Source organism: Oreochromis niloticus, linkage group LG4 (assembly GCF_001858045.2).
Source record: "Oreochromis niloticus isolate F11D_XX linkage group LG4, O_niloticus_UMD_NMBU, whole genome shotgun sequence".
In the NCBI taxonomy this organism is placed as follows: domain Eukaryota; kingdom Metazoa; phylum Chordata; class Actinopteri; order Cichliformes; family Cichlidae; genus Oreochromis; species Oreochromis niloticus.
The window spans coordinates 28,330,216-28,354,872 of NC_031969.2; the positions used below are offsets into that span (position 1 = coordinate 28,330,216).

At 38.4% G+C, this 24,657-nt stretch overlaps 1 protein-coding gene across 5 annotated transcripts in view; it reads right to left on the reverse strand.

Annotated features, from left to right (window-relative positions):
- asic2 (acid-sensing (proton-gated) ion channel 2) overlaps positions 1–24,657 on the reverse strand; it is a 381,467-nt gene that overhangs the window by 353,730 nt on the left and 3,080 nt on the right. For all 5 annotated transcript variants that reach the window (XM_019357682.2, XM_003442002.5, XM_025906407.1 and 2 more), the window contains one exon: positions 23,758–24,377. In XM_019357682.2, coding sequence (XP_019213227.1) covers positions 23,758–24,333 — 576 coding nt within the window. In that variant the 5' untranslated portion in view covers positions 24,334–24,377. The remainder of the gene's footprint in view (positions 1–23,757; positions 24,378–24,657) is intronic.

The following is a 24,657-nucleotide window of genomic DNA, read 5'->3' on the forward strand; positions in this document are numbered from 1 at the left end:
ACACAATGAGAACATCAGTGCATCTGCAGTGTTCTGCTGTGTTTTTGAAAAGGGTTAACTGTACACTGTAGAGATGATTAAAATCCAGTTTCTTTAAGGCAACCACTGATAGTCTCTGCACCCGTCATACCTAATCCACCTCAAAACATCACACTGTGATTCAGATTCTTCTTCAGTGACTCTGTTGTCCTGCAGACAGGCTCCAACTCTATCGTCTCAGTAATGCAGCTGCCAACAGCTGTCCTCTTTCTTTGTTCCGAGAGTGCCACTAGAAGCAGGAGGGTCCCAACTGCAGCCTATAGCAAACACTTTAATTTGCTGCTGTGCTAAGCTGACTAAGGCTGTCAAACAGGAAAATGATTAGGTTGCAGCAGCAGATCAAATATGTGCAAATGGGGTCTGTCAGCTAAATGACATCAAGGAGCAACATTACAACAACCTTGTCAGCTTGTAGGTAAAGAAACACAAACAGAAAGGGGATAAAGTAAAAATAAACATATTTTCATTTTACAATCTATATGACTCCTAAGAGTCAAATCAACTTCAATTGTAAATCACCATGATATTAGATCATCAGATCGCCAACTCCTGATGCAGTGTTTTGATTTATTCCAGCTTTCTAATTTTTTAGGAAAAATCTTTTCCAAAAACTTGGCCAGTAACAATTTTCAGCCCAGATTGTTTGGTAATGTGAGGGGGTTACTGAAATATTCTTTAGCCTGAACTGGTGGTGGACTCATTAGAGCCATCCTGATAAAACTAACATTTTTCATATTTAAAATGTTATTGATTATGATTAAATCAGGAATTTCACAGCAGCAAATAAGTGCTAAATGTAAAAAGAGATAAAAGTGAATGATAGGATGTTTAAAATGGTGACTGCAAAACAAAGAAAAAAAAAAGACCCATTGCAATTTTGATTTGTAGATCTGAGATGGAGGAAATCTTTCTGATGTGTGACAACAATACGGCCTAAATAATATCAGTCTCATAGTAGCCAGCTGTGTTGCCAAACAGTGTAAACATTATTGCCCTTGAGGCTAACATTAGCTAGCATACTAGTGTTGGCAGATATTGCTGAGAGTTAAAATCTCACTTCCCTGTTGTTTACTCCTTCTTCCCCCACTATTTCATACAGACTCATTCAGCCTCATGCTGTTGTTTTGTTCCTCACTGCAAAGTTACAGCAAGCTATAGTTCCAAAGCCTTAATTTTTATTTGTCTGTGTCCCCATGAGAACGTGTGAGATAGCACAATGATCTTAATAATAATCCCAGTGTGTAATGCACCATTACCTGGAAATCATTTAAGTATGTTCATGTTTGACATTTCACACAAAAAAATATTCTAGTTCCTTTTCTTTGAACAAACACAATTTGGCTAAGATTTTAAAAATCTTATAGCCTAAGCTTGACATAAGTTGATTCATCATTCATATACCTTAATTACCTTCTGCACATTTTGGAGTCAGGAGGAAATGCCCTATGAAACTTCCTTATGCAGTTTAATCAGCTTTAACAACATGAGCAGAAATATTCCTGTTTAGAGATGACATTAGAGACCTCATGTAAATGTAGCCTTGAGGTCTAATTGATATGCATAGCGACATCAAGCATTAACACAGATACTGACCAAAGTTGATGTAGCTGCTGATATTTTATATGCACCTCAGGTCACCCGTTTTATTTTCTCTGTTTTAAAAAGTAAAAGGACCAAAAGCTGCAAGCAAGTCATCATAAGCACAGCAAGACCTCAGATTTATTATCACATATCTTAGTACTAGAAGGTCTACAAGATAATTTGGTTTTATTTTACTGCTAGGTATTGCAAGTCACTATCAGACATCTAATAAGAAAAAACCCAATTATTTTAAATTCATTCAAGAAATTATTAATAATTAATTTATAGCTACCATAGACCCCTGGTAAGTGAAAACAACAAGAAACTGAAAATCTCCCTGAATGTTCAGTGGAATGCAGAAAACTCACATCAGCACTGTGGCACTACGGGCCAGATTTACTAAGACTGACTATGTCTACATGAGAATTCAAAGTTCTGCAAGTGATCCACTAACTGAAGCACTTATAACTAGTGCAGTCTACCAGAGCAAGTGATTCAGTTTAATAATAATTCACTTTAAACCAGGTTTTATGTATGTAATTCCCTCCAAAAACAGTGAGCCAATTAAGCTCAATGAAAGCTTAATAGCTGACGGAAAATCAATGTTTTTGATATACCAGCAAACTCTGCTATTTGAAATTGCTTGTGAATGTGTGGATAAATTTGTGTGATTTCTGCATAAATTCTGTAGAGTGCAGAATTGATCTAGTGGAACGCATTAATAAAAACTATCCCATCATGTAAATCTGCTAATATGCTGAACAGCTGCTCTGTAGGATGTGCAGAACATAATTTACCATCAGATCCTGACCCATCCGAATGTTAATGAAGTTACTGTTACTGAGTCACTTGCTGAAATACATACCTCGCTCTTGGGTTTTATGGCTATCACGTAAGGCTGCACATAATTATAAAACTCAGTATAACATATTGTACTGTTAAGGCATTATTCTAACATACTTAAGGTAAGTCCCATTAACAGTTTTAATTTGAGATACATTATAGTATGTAATAGATCTTGGACTGTAGAAAGTAAAAAAGAATACATAAAAGTCATTTTATGAAAAAAACCTGAAAAATCAGCTGAGAAAAGACACACAGATACTTGTGTCACTGGGTAATAAACTGCCCCTGGAAATGTGAATGAGAAGATGAAACACTTGTGACGCTATAAGGCACTAGTTGTCTCTGGTCTTTTATTTGTCTTTGGTTTTGTGCTGTGCTTTGTTCTGCAACAGCTAAGTTAGACTAAAAGTTTCCTCCTTCCTACAGTCACTCTTTCCATCTTTGACACCAACTCCCTAAATTTACCAGCATAAGTACAGCATGATTTCTCACATTTCTTTTGTTTTCCATACACTCTTCCACTTGCACATGCCTACATTACACAACTGACCTGCTGAAAAACATGTGCTCTTCATTTATTTATGTTCTTGTCAATAAATTTGTCAATTTTAATTCTCAAGTTACTTCCTTAAATGGTCTTACACTCTTTGTTACAGTCAATGGATCAGGCTATGACAAATGGGGTCTTATCCGGGATGGAACTGCAAAGCCACTACTCGTTGTAAAAAGTAACTTTGTTTCCTGTAAAACAAGACACATTCCACATATCTTGTATTGGTATTCTTCCCCTACTTTCATTGGTCCATACAAATTAGGTTCTGCTCTGTATTATAAAAATACCAGTATGATTGAGAATCCAAATTATGTGAAGCTCAGTGACTTAATGAAGTTGTTACAGGACACAACAATTGTTCCAGCACTGCGTTCACAGTAGGACTGCCACAAACGATCAAATCATGCATCCATTGGACGTAAAACTTATAGCTTATTGCACCAGCATGCATCTGCTCTTATATAACTATCATTAGTTTACAGCTTAAAGTGTTTAAGGTATGTGCTAACTAAAAATAAAGACAAGATGATAGTTTATTAAACTTTTAATATAATTTTGTAGATTATCTCGGTGAAGTTTAATAAACTCAGCCGTCTTTTCCTTGCTATCTAAAAACAAACAGGACACTGGAGTAAATTCTCAACCATCTCACTCTTGTGTTTAATCAGTTTTCTGTTTGACGTTTATTCAGCTGTGTGAAAACTATAACTTTAATTTCAGCTAAACCAATTTACTCAGGAACAAATAAAACACTGAAAAAAGCCAAACAATGACATTTTTAAGTTATCTAAGTGATTATATATAATGTTTAACCTGAGTAGCGAAAGACCGCGGGGATCTGAAAACGATGTGCCGGGAGTTTGGTGTTCTTGCCGGCTCTAGTGAGGCTTGAAGCCTCGGCTAGCTATCAAGCTGGTGGGTAACAGACGTCTCCAGAAACTTCGGAGCACTTTTGCAAATATGTGATGTCTTGATAAACCGAGCAGATATTTGAAGTTTACACAGCTACATTCTCGCCTGAAAATATCTTAAAAGTTTAACCAGAAAGAGTAATATTAAAACTAAGTAGCTGCCGCCATTGTTGGAAACTGGAATTGGTTGGGGAGCGCTATGAATTCTGGAGTAGGTTGGGCAACGAAGGATACATCCGACCCATCCTTCAAATCTGGGGAAATGAAGGACGCATTTGTCGGCCGCATTTGGAGGAGTCTTCGAATTTCGAGAGCCTTTGTCGCGTCGCTGTAACATAATCGGCCTACAAATGCGGTCTCCGAAAGACGCGGCCCCTGAATTTGGACACAGCTACGATACTGGAGACTGCTTCTTCTTCTTCGGGGTTTAACGGCAGCTGGCATCTATGTACATGCAGTGCTGCCATTTTCTGTTTCACTCCGTTAGTACACTCTTAAATCCTACTACTTATTCCTGCGTCTTTCAGAATCTTACAAAGCTTCAAACGACGCGTCGACATTAAATTAGTCGTCGACGATTTTGATAGTCGATGTAATCCTGACTAGTCGATTAATCGTGGCAGCCCTAGTTCACAGCTTTGAAGGAAGCACTTGCAGTGGAACAAACTTCAATCTCATCCAATATGTTCTCTACCCAAGTCAAATCGAACAGTTGAGTAGTTACAAAAAGACAGGTTAGTGTCACAGTCTCCAGTCAAATTATTACAGGGTATTTTCTACTTTATATGCAGATTTACTTTATATATAAAATGATCAAGCCACAAAGATAGCAATCAAAAATGAAAAACAGTTATAGCCATGCTTTGATTTAATAAAAGGATTTATCTTATTACTGATTAGTTGTAGTTCTACAAATAACCAAATATGTTCCTATTTAAACTGCCACGTCACTGTAGAAATACTGTAAAATAGGCAATATAGTTAAAAATGTTCATCTCTCTGTATAAATGTGTTTATCCTATGTAGCATTTCCAAAGATTGTGATTTCAGACAGAGCTAGGAAAAATACCATCATCTTACCAAGGCCATTCATCCCAAAAGGAAGAAAATATCGCATTGCATTAGATGTGCTCATTTCTGACTAGTCTCTTGTCACCTGCTGAGATAAAAGATGTTTTTTCCCCTCTTACAGAACACTAATTACTTCAAATCATCTGAAACATGTCTCCATGACGATTCATATTCAAAAACAGACTAAAGATGGAAAATATTGGCAGAAAGAGAAAATAATACCAAATTGTGCTTGCAATCTAAAAGCATCAAAATGACAAGACAGCTCTCTAGTGTCTTGGGTGTTTTTTCTCTCCGCACATTACATTCTTTGTTGCAGGCTCTGGAATTATTTGCCAGAGAATTCCATACAGAGAAAAGTTGCAGAGATTTCTCCTGCAAATGAACTGAAGTGAGCTGACTGGAACTCAATAATTAGGAATTTTTATTTATGTATTTTACTTCTACCTGCTTATTGTGAGGACAATTGAAAACCACATATAATGTCCAGGCCCAGACATGTCTGACAGCAAGAGTTATTTCAGCCTCTGAATTTATTGAAAAGGGATCTACTTTAAAAACCGACAAAGTAGTACAATGCAAAATTGTTTCACCAGTTGAGGCAAAAACACTGTAAATGCTGCTTCCTGCAAGTCACAATCACTAATAAAACACTGTTCAATTTAGGTTTGGGTGTTTCTTTCTTCATTATCTATTATCATAAATCTCCTTGCACTGCTTGGATATAATTTTAGGCTATATCACCCGATGAAAGATTCTGACCTGGATAGCCTTGGGCATAAAGACATTTTCAAAAATTCATTCACGCAATTTAATTTATGAGAGATTTAAATTACAGCATTGTTCAGTCTCTACATAATAATACCATTTTGCAGCTATATAAATGACTTCAGTGAGATGAACAGAGATAACTGTCTGGTAATTTACACTCTAAAATCTGCCAGGACACTACTCAGACCCTGGGATTTCTGCTGCAGGAATTCAAGTATTAAGTCATTTTTAAACTAAACTTAAACTTTAAATTACTGAATTTAAAATAAATATTCTGTCCCAAATTATCTGGGTCAAATATAAGTCACATGCCTAACCATCAGCCATCAGACAAACAAAGGAAAGCTCACACATCTCACAATACAAAGACAGATTTCAACAGAAGCATTTAGCAGTTAATTTAATATAATTTACTCAGACAAGACACCACAGTTCAGAGTAATAAAGAATAATAAACCTCAATTTATTTATGGTAAACCAAAATGTTACCAAGCTTGCATTACAAGTTTGGTCTAATTTATAAATTATTTTTTAATATGATCATTATGCAACCAACTCTTTAAAATTATTTTTTGTAATTATTTGTATTAAAATAAATTAAGGAATTTGTCCAAGCACCAACACTGAAACAATACCATTATTAATCAATTATAGGCAATAAAATTTAATGTAATAATATATAAAGCAAAAATATAAAATGTCCAGCACCACTTTCTGAAATGTGAGAGTTAATGTTTTTCTCAATTACATATCACTACAAATAAAATATTTTTGCGATTAGAAACTACAATCAATTAATTAATAAATGTAAAATAAAAGTTTTTTACTGCAGAAAGCTGAATTGTAGTAGGTGACTAAAACTGATACTTGCGGAACAAAAAAAAAAAAAATCTCACAAAGAAATAACCTTGGTGTCCTCAACAGTTCTGCAATCGATTAACTGAGAGAGGGTTTTCCAACTCTGGGAGGTCATTGTGGCAACAGTGATTTAATCTCCTGTCCTGTCAATTGCAAAGTAAACAGCAAAATAATCGGCCCAGAGTGTGAACTCAACATTGCCAGATGACATTGACAATGACAAATTGTCTCACAGAACAAGTTCATAGTATTGGTAGATGATATGAAAGGAGGAAGAAAATGGTTATAGGTGTTTTTCAATAACAGAGCTGAAAAATATCGGTTTTATGTTTGACTGCCCAAGTCCTGAAATTTTTCTCAATAAACAAATAGTTGGAACGAGAACAGATATGGCTACACACTGACAGTCACTTCATTAGGTACACCTAATGAAGGTTTTGGTTTTAGAACTAAACAAGCTTCTTGAATGAGAGGTTAAACATCTTTAAGAAAACTAAAGTCCACTCGTTTTTCTTTCCAAGCTCCTTAGACCAGCGGTCCCCAACCCCCGGGCCGCGAGAGTTGAGGCTCGGGTGTGAAATTTATGGTTTTCAGGGTTTTTATCGTTTTGGGGGGTTTTTTTGGTCATTTTTATCGTTAACTCTGTTTCCCTGGGTCTTTTCCCGTGTGTTATGAATAAATCATCTTTTTTTTGGTACCGGATCTGTTTTTATTTTGTTTTGGTTTTATCTGCGACACCTTAAAGGCCGGTCCTTGAAAATATTGTTAGACATAAACCAGTCCGTGGTGCAAAAAAGGATTGGGGACCGCTGCCTTAGACTAACCTGACCTGGATGACTGAGAACCTACAGAGACATTAGGTACACCTGTTCAACTGCTCATTAATGCAAATATCTAACTACTAAATACAAGGAAGCAACACAATGAATTTAGGCATGGTGCTGAAGTTCAAATGAGCAAAAGAATGGGTAAAAAAGGCAGTTTGAGTGAGTTCGAACATAGACTAACTCGTTTTGCATAAACAACCTAAGTATTTCAGAAACTGCTGATCTATTGGGTTTTTCTCACACAGCCATCTCTAGGGTTTACAGAGAATGGTGTGAAAAAGAGAAAATATTCAGTAAGCGGCAGTTCTTTGGGAGAAAATGCCTTCTTGATTTCAGAGGACAGTGGAGAATAGCCAGACTGCTCAAGCCTCAAGCTGATAGGAAGACAACAACCGCTCATGACAACCAATGCAGAAGTGAATATCTAAATGCACAACAATGTTGAACACTGAAACATATGGGATACAGCAGCAGACAACTATAATAGGTGTCACTCCTGTCAGCTACAAACTAGAAACTGAGACTCTCCATTTGGATGGCAGCTTCATGAATGCATTGATCTATCCAGCCTTGTGTAAACAGTTCAAGCTGTCGGTGGTGGTGTAGTGAGTACTGGGGCCGAACATGTCCATCCAATGATAGTTCACTGTGTTAAATGCCCTCCACAGACACCAGATCTCAATCCAACAGAGCACTTTTGGGTAATGGTGGAGCTGGAGTTTTGCCTAAATGATGCAACTGGACGTGCAACTGAAAAATCTCCAGCTACTGTGTCATGCTCTAATATCAACATGGACCAATAGGAATGTTTCCAGCAACTTCTTGAATCTATAATGTGAAAAATGAAGACACTTCTAAATGCAGACAGAACCTAGTATCAGGAGGGTGTATACAGTGAGTGTATACAGTAATGTTCCTTCATATTCTTCACACAACACCACTGAGGAGTCCCCTGAGAAGCTTAAAATTCATTGTGCATTATACACTACCATAGATAGAATCTAAATAACAAAAAACTACCTTTAGTGACAAGCAGAACAAAGACTCCTTGTGCCAGCGCTATTTAACATGAGCTCCTTTGCATTCTCATCTCAATGTTAAACACTCCTTATTCAGCCAAATAATACATTTCAAAAGTCAGAGATGTTATTTTTGACATGTTACCATTAACAGCAGAGGTGTCGTTCACTAGATGATTCACAGATGTGATAACCTACAGACAATGTGTACACAGATGTGTGGAAAAGTCTTGCCTGTTTACTGTTCCATGCGTCAGTGTCTGCTGGTAATAGTACTAATTTGGTAGAAAATTGCAGGTGGGACAAAGAGTGTTGGCTGCAGAAGAAAATAACAGCCAATTGCTACCTTACCAGAGCATCAGTATTTCATTATTTAGTCTCCCTTCGCTGGTACAGAAGGGGTAAAAACAAAAAAAAAATGAAAACAGAGTATAATGTGCCACAAAACAGTAGAGCGGAGTTCAAAGCAACAATGACCATCATTCTACTGCAGTTCCAAGAAAAACAGTTTTATAACCTTCATAAAAGGAAGATTTTATTGCAGGGCTGTTGTTTTAGCCCATCTTTGTTCAAAATACACTGTTGGGCTGAGTGTTTTTCATTTCTTATTACCAATATAATTTTTATTCCAATGCAATTGTAAAACATACCCATGTTTCCCATCTGCACCACCACTCGTGCCAGCGGACTGTTGAAGCAGTGTTACTACTGATCCTACCGGGGACTTGACTGTTAAAACATAAGACCATATTACCTAAAAGATCTTTATTCTTTTTCAATTTCTTCTGAGATTGCAAAGAGGTTAGTTCATTCATTACCTAACCATTAATCATCTATTGAAATGTGTGGCTAATCAATTGTTTGGTTCTGTTTTCACTCTCTGGCTTCTTAAATATAGAGAGATTCATCTTAGAGTTTGACTAACTAGTGTTTTCTTTTATGTTGAATACTAAGAAGAGCAAGTAAATAAATTGTTTAATTGATAATGAAAATAAATGGCTGTAGGGATCCTGTTGTAACATCATGTCTCTTCTTTTTTCTTTTCCTGTTTGTCAAACAAACACAAACTTTGCCCAACTCTCTACCCTCTCATCCTGCCCTTTTCATGCAGTCAGCCAGGCATGAAACGGCACCTGTTTTGGTGTCAGCAGTCTTCTTCTAGCCTGCTGTAACATTAACACACATGTCCGAGCTGAGCTCACCCTGCTCTACTACTCCTTTCCCACCTGCCTGCCTGCCTGCCAGTCGTCCTCACACTGAGTAAATGTCCATGTAGATCCCAGATCAAACACTGCCTCTGCTGCTCGCCTGCTGTCAGTACATATTCATAACAAGTCCAAACGCCACAACCACCGACCTTCCCGTATCAGAGCTGATGCCGACAATGAGCTGGCACATTCACTTCACAAAAATGCACTCATCCTGTCATGAACACCAGCAGGTATCACTGCCAGCAGTATGGGAAGTGTTGTTGCAGCATGACATGATAGAGACAGCTACTAATGTTACAAGTCGCCGCATGAGGTGCCGCATGAGGTATCTCAGGATGAAGTTTGGATCCAGATCCGTGGACATCCAAGCAACCGCTCCTTGAATAATGAATGGGAAGGGAAAGTGAGGCGGTAACTGCCAAAGCAGAACTGAGTGTGAATGCAGAAGGGAGAAAGTAAATAAGGCAGCACTGACACAAATTCAGCTAGATATAATTAGACTGAGAATGACTGAACAGGTAAGAAGGTAAAGAGTACATGGTGAGAACAGCAGAGTGCGATAAATAACTCAGTGCATTTGTTTGCAATCCTGTACTATACTAATGCTAATATATGCGTAATTTATACAAAATAAAAACTGGAATGTATTTTTTTTAAGTTTACTTTCATCATAGGAAAAAAATGTCTAGTTAAGATACAGAGATGGAATAAAGGATTATGCCTGGTAAAATATTCATTCAAATGAGCTCTCAAAGGATGCTATGAGTGCTGCGGAATACAATAAAAGCACAACACTACATTATGTGGAATGTCACAAGTTCAGATTTATGCAAGACAGCATATCAGACATCTGAGATGTCTCTTATCGAAGGCTTTTGTGGTTTTCACCATGGTGTTCAGTAAATACCCAGACGGGTACTTCAAATTCAGTGTCATCACTGCCCATACCATTTTCCCTCCAAGTGAGAAAATGGGGACATGTTATCTGCTGGTTGCGCCATCAACTTGTGTCTTTATACTGTGTGCTGTTTACCACATTTCCTCAAATAGTAGCAATGGGTCTTTCTTTCTTTTTTTTACCTTAACCAGAGATGCCAGCAAGCTGGTATTAGAGGCAGGCTTTTACGTCCAAGTACTCCTGTTTGATTATTAAGTAGTCATCTTGGACAATTCCGACTCTAATTTGCTTCCATTTGTCATTTCGAAGGTAGTTTTAAGCTAATTGCACCAGAGAAAGTAAAAACTAATACATCAGTAAGATCAGTGAGATCATTTCAGGTTCACTCATTTAACACAGAAGCAGACATCACTAAATGCACTTATCTACACTAACACAGGCATGGTCCACAAACCAGCTAACCTTTGCTTTAAAAAAAAATCAAACATGACAAAACAAATATAAAAACACCCCAATATATAGCTGGCATTCAGAATCTTTGCAGCTGCAAACATAAAACCTAAAAACTTGCCATTCTCCAGCATTTCATTTGCAGCATACCAGCTTTTATCACTGACACTGAAATAGGATCCAAGATGAATTTCAGTGAAACAAAGATCAACAATGTAGCATCAGCTAACAGGTTGCCCAAGACATCCAATCCATGTCACTCCCCATGCAGTGGCTCAGCACACACCGGGGGGCCGGTTCTAGTGAAGAAGCACTTAGGGTTTATGAATCGGGTGTGTTCTTTGTAACAGTGTACTTAGAGATCTGAGGAGCACTGAGTAGACAGAGGACAGAATAAAACAGTGTATTCTTTCATCTTTTTCAACATGCACAAACAAACTAACCATGCTAACAAGCAAATAAATGGTTGTTCATGCAGGTTTTATTTTATTTTGTACACAGCGCTGCTGCCAAATCGAGGAGAGAGGCAGTGATGGCAGCTGAAAGTGAGACTGAGTTCACTGAGACTGAGTTCACTCAGTCTCAGCAGAACAAAACTTTAATTTTTAAAAACGGCAGAAATCAAGTTTTAGGGTCATACAAGTTCAAAACACAGCAAGTAAGGCACAGTCAACCGAAGAGAGAATTCTCCAAAAACTATTTTTTGACATCTGTCACACACCAGAATTAAACACAGCTTGGAGAATTGTGTTTTAAATTAGCAGCATGATTATATTTCCTTAATATTTGTCTTTGAAAGCCGTGATTTCATGATCCTTTTACACAAAGAAAATACCAGTTTGTAAAATTTAAGTTAACTGAAACCTCGCTCACACAGATACTGGCCGATGACCACCTGGCAACAAAAAGTCATTGCAACCTCCAGCTACACCGAAGTGGCTGGAATTCAAATTTTCATTTGCCAGGTGACTGGAAATACACACTACTCCCTAGCGACCAGTGGTTGCTAAGGGGTCACAGACGAGTCTCTAAGCCTGCGCAACTGGGGTTTAACTAAAGTAGAAGTGCATGAGGTAGATAAACAGCTAAATAGTATTACAAGATAAAAGTGTGAGATTACTTAACTGTGAATAATACAAAGGGTTGCTTTACGAATGTGCAGTAGGCTCAGCATTAACATACTTTTAGCTCCGTTCTTTGGTCTCACCCAATTCTTGAGAAACATTTTTTTATGTCATTACATCTTGTAAGACTATGTTCATCGCATTTTATGTTAAAATACTGTTAGTGCATTTATATAGGCAATGTATGTCAGATGCTTTATTCGAAAAACTTGGATCTATTGCTAACATTTACTACCAATCCAAACAGAGGATTGAACATAATGAAGTACACTGACCAGAGATTAGATAACAAATGTTAAATGTTTTTAGCTTGCAATTATACTTCACTTAAAGATATACTCCAAGATATAGTGAAAAAGGAAGACTACAGTCAGACAAACTCAGAAGCAGACAGAGAATCAATCCAACCTTGGCCTTGTGGGGCCATCGTCTGTGATTTCCAGTCATGCTGTCTGCACACTGTCCTGTGTCATTTTGATAGAAACATCACACATTGCCCTGACACCAATGTAAGATCCTTTCTAGGAGAACAGCACCCATACCTGAAGACAAGGCAGATCCTGACAGATGGAGCTGTTGAAGGGGTTATTAAGACATTTAACCCTTCATACCATTCCTCTTATTTACTTAGGCCTCATCTCCCTCTCTAAACTGTGTACTGTAAAGCACAAGCAAGTAATTGATATATTTTCACCACAGCATGCAGTTGTTATGAATTGACTGAAAAAAAAAAAATACATTAAAAATGCTTTCTGACCTTGTATATTTAAACCACAGTTAACTGCAGATGTATATGCAAGTAGTTGTTTCATAGTCCTTAGAAAGATGATAATGGCCATCATGACTCAACAAATCAAGGTATCAGTTTAACCAATGGTTGCTTTCCATCAAAGTCTCTGTATCCTGGCAGAAACAGGGCCCTGAACATCCAGCTCTCACGTGTGTATTACCATCGAGATCAAAAGGGCTCCAGTGTAGCTTACGGAGATTAAAAGAGACAGGTGGACAAAAAGGACTCTGAAAGAGTCAGCTACCCCGTTTAAGGAGAACCTGTGATTTTTTTACCATCAACTGGTCAGTTCTGGAAATCTAATGCTCAGCTCAGACACTATGTGAAAGATTACAGAAAGGCAAAGAAGGCTAACATATGAAAGGTAATCACTTCAGATATCATGAAATCACGTGTTTGGCTACTGTGTTGATAAAAAGTACCCAGCTGTCTGTGCTCTGCTCGCCTGCAGAGGCATTGTTGATGTAGTCATCTTTATCAGAATTTACACAACAAAAAAGCTGACTGTCAAGCGTGCTCAAATCCCCATAGCAGGAAATTAAACAATACAGACTATGCAGAGAACTGGTGATGGATGATGGATCAATTACATGTCCCATGTTCAATTTAGTGTTTTAATCCCTCGGTGTAGCTCCTATTTAAAATGCAAATACTTTATAGCTTTTTCTAACAATAGAACGATCAGCATAATTTTGACAAGATTGTAAATTGTCTCTTTGTAAAGTTAACTCTTTACCACAGTGAGATCACTTTAGGCAAACCACTCAAAATGCCAGCTTGCAAAGTGATGTAGAAATAGCCTAAATATCCCAGTCAGTCCTCTGTACTAATGGTATGCTCCATTTAAGTGCCTTAAGTGAAAATTTGACAGTTAGAAACTTAGTCTTTTGACAACATGTGACAAAAATTTGCATTTATACATTGGTTTCATTTGTTTTCTTTGCTGCACCAACAAACTTTCTGAACTCTGATCCTAGAAGTGACATACCAACTGAACAATGAATCACATCCAACCTCACAAACAAATAGCTAAGGACCAAAAATGTTAACAGAGTGAGCTATAGCAGTTCAATGTCCAATGGCCAATTCAATCTAATAGCACTAATTCATGAATATTTGATTGCAGTCAATGCATTCCTTTATCAGAGTATTGAAACCAAAGTAGGTTTTCCAGTAGCAGCAGATACCCTGACTCTAGCATTCAATTTCAGTTCTGTGCATTACCCTCGAAGGCAATACTTTTTGCACACGGTATGTGAAGTGTGAAAGAAAAATTACCAGTTAAAGACTGAAACGTGAACATTTTTACTTTGATCTACCCCTAAAAAGAACTGAAATTTCAGGTGCCAACTGAGAAACCAACAAAAATATATTCAGGAGCTTCTAACTCTGTAGATGATGTAACAACCTGATCATACTTAAGTACATATTAAACTTCAAAGTAATTTATTAAATGATCGCTTTCCAAAACAGTTTCAGGGATGCAAAGCTGTTTTATCAAGTTTTATACATTATCAAGGGATTTTCACATATATGTCCACCTATTGGCAAATTACAGCTCAGGAGTCAGAACTGGTCTACGGACTATCTCAACATCTAAGAGGAAAACATACAAAATAATAATAAAAATTGATGACTAAAAGCTGTAGCTCCAGGAGGGTTTCACCTAGATTTTCTTAAACAGTTTGTGATAATAAATAATGGATTAATGTCAGCTGTCTCTGTACAGCTAGTGAGTTTCTTTTCACTTGAACAGACCTGAACTCCACCATCTTGAACTTTAGTCTACGATAATACTCTTGGTTCTGTTCTGCAGCCTAAGCTCACAGCGTCGCCGCATCTGAACCAGTTCTCACCCAGCTTCAAGTGCTGGTTTTAGTGACCCCCTAGCTCACAGATATTAAGGAAATATTGGGGGGTAGCAACACACTGCAGCCTAAGATGGTGGCGTTAGTTTATCAAACTGCAGGATGAGTCTCACAACATAGGAGTGCTATGATGACCATAGAAGTGCTGGTGCTAACGGTTCAGGTGTGACTGAACTTTCAAAATAAGAGCATGGTGGGTTTCCCAATACCTTAGTGATCACATCGTTTTCAAAGATGGAAAAAACAAATAAAATCACCAAGCATAACTCGTAGCCAGTAATATTATATTATATTAGCTAGACTAATTAATGCATCACACTTCAGAAGTCGTAAAGTGTGACGTATTAATGTCTGAGTTAGGTACACAAGTGAAACAGTCTTACTCAGGAACACAGGTCACCACAGAAAATGATTTAATTCATTTGCATGAATATGACCATGTTTGTGACCAATGTTTATTTTATCCTTTCACTGATGGAAACATCAGTTATTTTAAAAATAAATGTGCAACACTGAGCATTTAAGGTGACTGTACAGCAGGCGGAGACAGAAAAGTCAACATTTTCTAACCTTTGGTTTCTGAAACAGTCACGTAGGCTTATTTTAGTGTCATTTGTTGTGTCTACTGAAATTCATGGATTTCAACACATCTGAAAACTAAAACTGCACTGAAACTGCAGGAAGCATATAAATATGATTACAATCTCAGGCTGTCATACAGCTTTATGCCTTTATGTCCCAGGGTGCTGCTCCCGGCTGGCTATACTATCTGCAATACATGTAAACAATAATACGAATTCTCAAGCTGATCAATAAAGCATGCGAGACGGTATTTCTGGGAGGTTAAGTACTGATTCAGAAAACATGTAATTTTCACTCCGTGGCAGCAAAACAGACTAAAGGAATTCAAGTTAACTAGCCACTTGACCTTTGATTTCACAAACAGTCAATATCTGCTGGAAGCAACTGATGGCTAATTCATCAAGGAGCTCTTACACACACAAACACAAACACACATGAGGACTGATTGCATATGACAACACAAACCCATACACATGAAAATATAAACATAGCCTGCAGTACATTAAATCACACACATCATCCCGTCGTCCTCCCGTGGCCAAGATGAAGTAGGTCTCCAGATAGGTTGCTTAGGTAAAGGGCGATACCACTCTCCCCTCTTTCAGCTTTCTCTTCTTTCTTTGCTAGTGTGAGCGCCAGCCAACATCTACAACCATGACTTCATGGACCGCCCTGCCACAGTTCCATGCCTCTGCCATAAACCTCTCATTTTCTGTTTCATGCAGAGAAACGCTGGGTGGTTAACTTAGTCAGAAGAATGTCCTGAGCTAGACGATAGGATGGAGATAGTTTTTCTGAATGGGACTGACTGTCTAGAGTTTTAGTGAAGGAAGCTTAAACCAATTAGAGCTGCTATTTTTTATCTTATGAATCAATTATTTGATTGACAGAAATATAATCAGCTTTCTCTGGCCATTTGTTTTTCTTTTTTTTTTATCAAAATGTCAAATGTTTTCTACTTCCACCTTTTTATTCTGTTTTTCATCTTAATGTTGATAAAGTAAGATAAGATAAGGTATGACCATGCCTTCTGTTTTTTATAGATCAAACAGTAGATCAGTTATTTAAGAAAAAATATAAAAATGTCCGGCTTACTGACAAATGAAAATAATTATTAAATGTAGGCAAAACCTATTATCCGAAAGGCTATATTACATCAACATCCTGTAACTGAATTCAGCTTTGGGTTAAACAGTATGGACAGGATTTTGTTCATCCTAAGGACAAAGAGCTCACCAGTCTTAATGAACACATTCTCATAAACACTCCACTTCCCATTGGCAAGACACATCAGGCCATATCATACTGTCCACTGGTATAAATTATGTGTCATATCGCAATATATATGATATACCAACACCACACATGAGTGGTGAATGAGGCAATCTCAGGCATGTCAGGAGGCAGTTTAGTACCTAAAAATAGAGCTACTTCAACAGGTTCCATGAAAACACCTTGCAAATTATGGAAGACTACACTTTCCAATAAACGTGGAAATCACAAACTTGTTTCACTTGAGGCAAAAAAAAATAAAATACTGTCGAGCAAAACCAGCCTATGACAGTTATCCTTGGAGAAAATGCTAGCAGCTCGTGATGTGCTTCCCAAAAGTAAACAAGTGTGTCAACTGAGCATCACTCCACCTAACTCACTAGACAGACTACTACCATTGCACTATAATGCTGCTACTGATACCTCATGTCAATAGATTCGCACTTACAGAATTAAGTAGTCTGTCATCAGTGAGAGCAGCTTATTTGAAAAGAAGACTTTCAGTGGGTTTCAGTGATTTTCAGAAACCAAACAAAATATTCTACAACAAGGAATAATAAACCATTAAAAAATAAATTTCAAATTAGTTTTTTTTCAGTTCGATGACTTCTGATTTAGACTCCAGTTTCAGTTCTTTGAAGCAAAGTTCCAACATGGCTCCCTGTGTTTAGACTACTATGGAAAGCAATGCTTCTGATGCCCATATCATAAGTTAAAGTGTTTTTTAAGTGTAATATGGTTAAGGTAGCCTGATAACACAGTTATAGGTTGTAATTTAGGTTGTAACATGCCTCTCATCACACTAAGCCAAAATCACATACAAAAAGATAAACAATTATTCATTAAATCTAGTATCCTTTATCATTACTATATCAAAAAACAAGCTCCATTGTGGCAGTGTACTCCATGTCTTAATGGGATAAAGGCCACACTGTTCACTGATGTATTCACTCTGTTAAATTAACAATTTACCCAAGAAGACTTCCTTTATACTTCTTGGTAGATTTAGCTCAGAACAAAGCTAGAACGCCATCCTTAATAATTCTATGCGACAAAAAAGGACACACAAGTATGCTCCTCGTGATTAAAGCTGTAGAAACGAAGCACTTCACTTTCACTGTTACACCCAACATCTCCGACATTATTTTAGTGGGGGGAAAAAAGAAAAACTTTGTTTTGACACAAATAAATTAATCATTACATTAATTACCAAGGCAATTATTTTTAGTAGAAAACCCCTTTGGGGAAAATTACTCCTTTTACACACACTCCATCATCAACCTACTATAATACACCACTGCAGACAGCTGCACCGTCTACTACATAAGCACTATCCACACACTAAGCTGTCTGTCTGTGGCTACACTCCAACTTTTCTTCCAAGTTGGTTAAACAGCACAGGTTGCATGCCTCTCCAGGGTGTTTTAGAAAGGCAGGCTTGTGGGTGGCTGTGGTGCTTTCCATGCCCTTTAAAGAGACTGAGATATCATGCCTGCAGGGAATGTAAAATGCCACGGTAATACCGCATTAGTGATTAATACAGTACATCCACTAAAACCTAATGTGACGCACTGGGCTTTCAAATGTTGAGAAATGAATGCAAAAGTGATAAAATGCTGTTAGTGAGATGGAGTGGCCAGAGGAGGAGGAGAAGGGGGAGGACAGATTAGAAAGCACATAATCCCCCGACACATTGGTGACTGACAGTAAGCTACTCCTGCTCTACTGGTGAAAGCGAGGCAAATCTAGCCATGCAATAATTAGCCTGTGAAGTGCTAAGGCCACAGGTTGCATGTAATGACTAACTGCTGTTGTTGTAAACATCCAGCACCATTACATTGACAGTGCTGCTCCAACAAGGTTCTGGTCAGAGGAATGGATGAGTAGCTAATTAGTATCTGTTTGATACAGACCTCTGGGTCTGGCTGCTATCAGGTTTCACATTAAGCCTGAGAGTGTGATAGGGTCATCCCAGGATAGTCCTACTACAGGGGTATTTATATATATTACTGAAGCATGCAGGGAATGCAGGAGAGGCCCAATGAGCTGATTCACTCTGGCAGACACTGATGTGTCTTGTCAGTGTGATCAATCAGCATTTAATCATGGCTGTAATCACACCCAGCAAAACAAACACAGGCAAATTGATTAATACACAAACACATAACACATGATAGGCTTACACCTACACCAGCAAAATTTTAAGGATGGGCAGTGAGGTTAATATGAATAGATAAGTACAATTTATACCAGGAAAAGACTGAGCTGAAGTTATTAGGCACACAGTTTCTTACAATTTTCACTGCATGATCAATTTGGTTAATAGAAGAGTCCCTAAATGATAGTCATGCTCATTAAATTAAAGACATTTGGCATCTGCTTCTTTTCCCTGAAGGTTAAAGTTTCATTATAAAGTGTAGGTATGATATTAACAGGATTCTTGCAGAATGACAAGCCTTAGGGAGTGAGGGGGTGTCTATTAGGGTTAGGGTTACAATTGGAAAAGGTGGTCTTTGTTTCAGGCAAAGCGGGACAACCATTAAAATAATAACATTAGTAAGTATAATAACACTAACCCAATATATAGCACTTGGCTCTGAGTAAAAATATTAGATGTCTAGAAATAAATTGACCACATTTCTAAAATAGTTGACAGAGAGGTATCGAATCAGCACTGCAAAGCTAAGCCAAAAGATATATATATTAAGTGCTATTTACAAGCTAGAGTCAGAAAGCACTTAACAAAGTCGTTACACTGCATAAAATAATGGAATTAAAAGCAGCACAACAAAAAAACTGAAATTGAAAGCAGCATGAAAACTGAAAGAACACAGGAATTAAAGCAATGGAAAGTTAAAAATGATATCATCGATACAGCCATCTCCAACACTATGAGGGGGTTTTTTTTCCCCCCAAACAAAATCGCATCTATTATCCATTTTCATTAATACAAAGATCCCTCAGGCACAAACTACTTGTGTCACTGTTTCTAGACTATTTGAGAAACCAACATTTATGCGCTGCCATATTTTGGTTACCATTTTTTGAAAGGGTGATATAATCATATCTTTATGGGACAATGCAAGTGATAGAAGTTGAAAAAACATGAAATTATTCCCTGTATTAGACAGGTAGGTATAGACTGAGCCTTGGCTCTGAATTTCTTTTCCACACTCAGCACCACAACTTTCTCACAGATTCACAGTCACAACTTGATAACTAGGATGGAGAAGCACTATGACCACTCAGCATCCTTGCAGATGCTGCGTTGAAAGAATCAAGTGGGGGGGGGAGAAGAAAAAAAAAATAAAAAAGCAGGCTTTTGTTTTGTTCACTGGCTCTGTTTGGAAGCGAGGATGCTGAATTTGGCTTGAAATGCGCCCTGCTTTTCTGCCATCCTTGAAAAACGAGCACACCAAAGTGCTTATTTAGAAAGAATCACGTCAAGTAGGTTGCAGAGGCACTCATGTATAAACAGAAATTAACAGGACGAGCAGTCTGCACATTTTAAAAATGCTAAAAAAAAGAAAAAAAGAAGGCAACACATAATACATGCATATACGTGGAAATGTGCACACTGTTGCCGTTTCCCTTTTGTGCAGCGCTGTGTTCCAGTTCCATCAGTCACATCACACTGACTCTCGTGTCCCCACAATCCTCCCCACGGTCATTCATCACAGTGTCACTCAAGCGCTGACTCGGGTCCCTGGAGTGTCATGGTAATGCTGTGCCTCAGTGTGTGTGTATACTCATTCATGTATATGTATATTTTGGTGCGTCTGTGTATGAGTTTGTCTGGATCCATGTGTTTGAGTCCATTCATGCATGTGTTTTTCTATTTTGGGGGTCCTACTGTTTTTTCTTTTTTACTCAGAAGGCGCCGGAGATATGAAGGTGTGTCGCTGCAGTGACAGAGAGAGGGAGAGACAGTGCAAGTCGACAGAGAGCAGTGGGGAGAATTCAGGAGGAGCTCAGAAGCAGCAACAGGCAGAGGGCAAAGAGGATGACAGTGCCTTCTAGTAGCCGCTCTGTCAACACGATTATCTTTGAACCCGGCTTTAGGTCAAAGACGCGTCACACAATATGCAAGACGGTTACTAAAGGGAAGTTACACTGACTCACTGAGCTGCATGGAAAGGAACAGACATAGCCAAGCCAGCTCTGAATTAACTCCCTGAAGATTCAACACAATGAAATTATGAAAATCAAATGTTCTCCTGGCAGATATAAGCAGAGAATTGCTCACCAGCAGCTTTGCTGCAGCTTAGTGCAATATGGATCAGAGCTTCCAGGGAAGTATCCATATGAAGGCATGAACAGAAAATCACTACTCCCAAAGTGTGATCTACCATTGTTGTTTTTCCAATTAGCGTCTGCATCGAGCACCTCTCAGGATAAAGCACGATGATATCAATCCTAAAATAAGTGTCACAGAGCGAGAAGCTTTAACAGCTCGGATTACACACATCCCAGGTTCGATAATGCTGTTGATGTGTTCTGTGAGTCCACTTCACAAAATTAAGAGCTCTTCAAAGAAGATTAAGTCCCAGTAGCAGTTTCAACAAGCTGTTGCATGCATTGTACATGCATCACTGATCAGGTTTGGGGCAGGCACAAAAAACAAAACATCTCATTAATACAGAGCTATATCAGCAGCATCTTTAAATAGAAATTCAAGCTGTTGGGCAACTTCCTAAATGACCCCATGCATCATTTTATCACTGCTCTACGATGAAACAATGGACCAGTAGATACAATTTAAAAAGATTCACAGAGTATACTCAAAGTAGTTTTGCATGCTTAAGCTTATTTACTTCATACATTTGATTTTACACACACACACACACACACACACACACACACACACACACACACAGCAAAGCTTTCTTTAATCAGCATTGTGGGTTTTTTCATACCACTTAAAATACTTTCCATCTGTTTTATGCAAGATTAGAATCTATTGGTGAATTTTTGAAGTTTGAAGAATTCATAACATGTTGGCATCATTTTTAGTAATTTTCCAATAGCAGTTCTATTTTAATACGGTTCACAGTCTTTACATTTAACCTGAAAGGTGAAAAAATTCATGCTTTCTCTCAACACCAGTGTCTTTACTCAGCTAAACAGCCAACTTCCTCAATTAAAAGTAGTAGTCGAGGAGTAGTCCAACATGAAGCTACACTAAAGTAGAAGCAGTATATCAGACCAATGTGTCCCTTGAAGAAAATTAGGCCATTAAAGAGACTGTGTCGATGACAGCACCAACAAATGTTTATGAAAACACAAATCTTGTAAATTTGAACATTAACAGCTGAATAGTTTTATTCAATTTTATTTACTTAGCACTAACTGCTGCCTCAGGACTCTTTATATTGGAAGGTAGAGACCCTACAATATTAGAGAAGATACCCCAACAATCAGGCCCTGTAAGTAGTACCTGGCAACAGTGGGAAAATGCACCCTTGTTTAACAGGAAGAGAACCAGGCTAAGGGAGGGGAGAAAGAGAAAAGGAGAGCAGAACTTGTGCATAGGGAGTGAAAAAGAGGGGACTGGAGAAGAAATACTCAGTGCATCATGGGAATTCCCCCAGCAGCGGCACAACTACAAGATGGTTTCAGGGCGCCTGTTTGAGTGAATGAAGCCAATCAAGAGAATGTGATCAGTGATTCATAATATTAAGTTGATTCAAACCTGGATTCATGTTCAAAAACACAATCAAAATCCCATTAAACTTCCATTATTGTCATAGTTACATTGCTGCAGTCACATAATAATGACAAGCAGATTGATGTTGAAAAATCTTTAGCTTACCAGGTAATGATAATGCAACACCATTAAAACTAATGCAGATTCTGTGTTCAGTATGATGAATTGCATAACTCAAGAGTCTGCCAAGAGATAAACAGCAGAATAAATAAAACATCCAAATCTCTGATACTGCACAGGATGCATTTAAATTGGTCTGTAAAAATATTACATATGCAAGACTTAGTTAAACCTTGAAACAACTCTGGGATACAACTCATTGTCTTGGGACAAGCAACAAAATCCATGATTTTCATAGCTATAAAGTCTTTAGCAATTGTGTTGAAGAATTCTCAATGAAGAAAGAGCCATTTATATCCTCTATGTCTACAGAAAAAAAAACACTTCACTGTTCTCTTTAGTAACATTCACACACTGCATCCACTGCACTGCTCACAGAATCACTGATAGATCTAATTGCAAAATCCAAGTATGCAACAGATGGGTGTTTCGAATGCTGTCTTTATGTGTTAAAACCAAATTTACTGCACAACTTGCTCACTCTGACTGCCAAAAAGTAAAATATCACAAACACAGAGGCCAAAAAGCCAATTTCCTTTTTATTAGTGCAACCAGACACACACATTTCTCTAACACACCTCCACTTTGCTCTGATCAATGCCCTCAAGTTGTACAAGCACATTAGAAATACAGAATAGACCAAGGGGTCCTACACCTGAAAATATTAAAATAATGGTATGTTTTAGCTGTGACTTTCCACTCTGAGATAAGCCAACAGAGTGATTTTAGTGGTGTTATTTATTTGGTACTTGGTGTTACTGGATTTAAGAGAACAAAAATACTTGAGTGCAGAAATAAAGAAAGTGCCAATCGGATATGAGGGAATTTACTATTCGCTATGGCCCAAGACAAATCTGTTCCTCTGCTTCAGTGACTAAAATACTTTAGACTTGTCACTGAAGTATATTTTGTATTTGCCAGTGAGGTGATGCTATTGTGTGAAGGCTGAGGACAACAACAAAGCAACAGAAAAGAATATATTTTCAAGAAAGCTTAAACTCCAACCTGTGCAGCCAAACATAGTAACTCAGAAAAGAAACAGCCAGGAAGCTCTCAGTCTTGCACCATGGGAGGGAAAGCACAACCATCAGCCACCAAGTCATTTAACGTTTTTTTCTTCACTAGAAACCTTCTACACGTAACCTGAACACCACAGAAACAGAGCCACCTGATGACTAGGAGACTGCAGAGAGGGTCCGATCCCAGCTCAGCCCAAAAGAGCTGACATTTAGAATACAACACGTAGAGAGTATACTCACAGTTTTGAAGTCGCTGGGACTGCAGTCTTCACCTTGGTATCTGCAGTAGAGCATCATCTCTTCCAGGTCATGGCCAACCCTCTCAATGAACTCCTTCATGCTGAACGCTTTGGGCCTGTAGGCCGTGAAGTTTGCCTTTTCCTGTAGGAACGCAAGCACATCAGGCTCCGCCAGGTGTGGCTGGGGGATAGCCAGGTGCACATCGAGCAGGGCTAGCAGCTCTCCGGCGTGGTACAGGTCGTTGCGTGTGAGACGGCTGAAGCGATACACATTGAGGTTACAAATGGTCACAGCAGGGAAAACCAGGCTGCTTGACACCACAGCATCCACACTGGTCACGTGAGGGTAGGAGAGGAAATAGGCCAAACGCTCTGTACTTTCCAGGGCTAACAATCCCAGGCAGGCCAGCAGAGCCACAGCCCAAAGCAAGCGGCGTGCACTGGGCTGACCATAAGGGAAGATAAAGCGAAGGCCATGCAGCGTGCTGGTGTGGGCGAAGGCCTGCCAGGAGGTGGGACGCAGGCTGGAGCTTTCCTGGCTCCCCTGACTGCCACAGTTCTCCTTCAGATCCATCATCGGCTCTCCACCTCCTCAGCCAGGGAGCACCCGTAAACTCACACCTGCACAAACAGAGATGGAACTTCAGTAAAAGGCTTAGATTCATAGTCTAAAATCATATTGACTGCACTGACAAGATGCAGGGAAAATAGGCTAAAAGACAAAATGAAAAAAAAAAAATTAGAAAATTGGAACAGAGATCTGCAGCAAGCGCTGACACAGAGCATGCAAATACAACAGATAAAAAAGAAGAAACAACTGAAAAATGAGAGGAAGTAGATACAGGAAGACAAAGATCTCCACAACCCACATAACTACTATGAAGAGTAAGCAGCAGAGGAG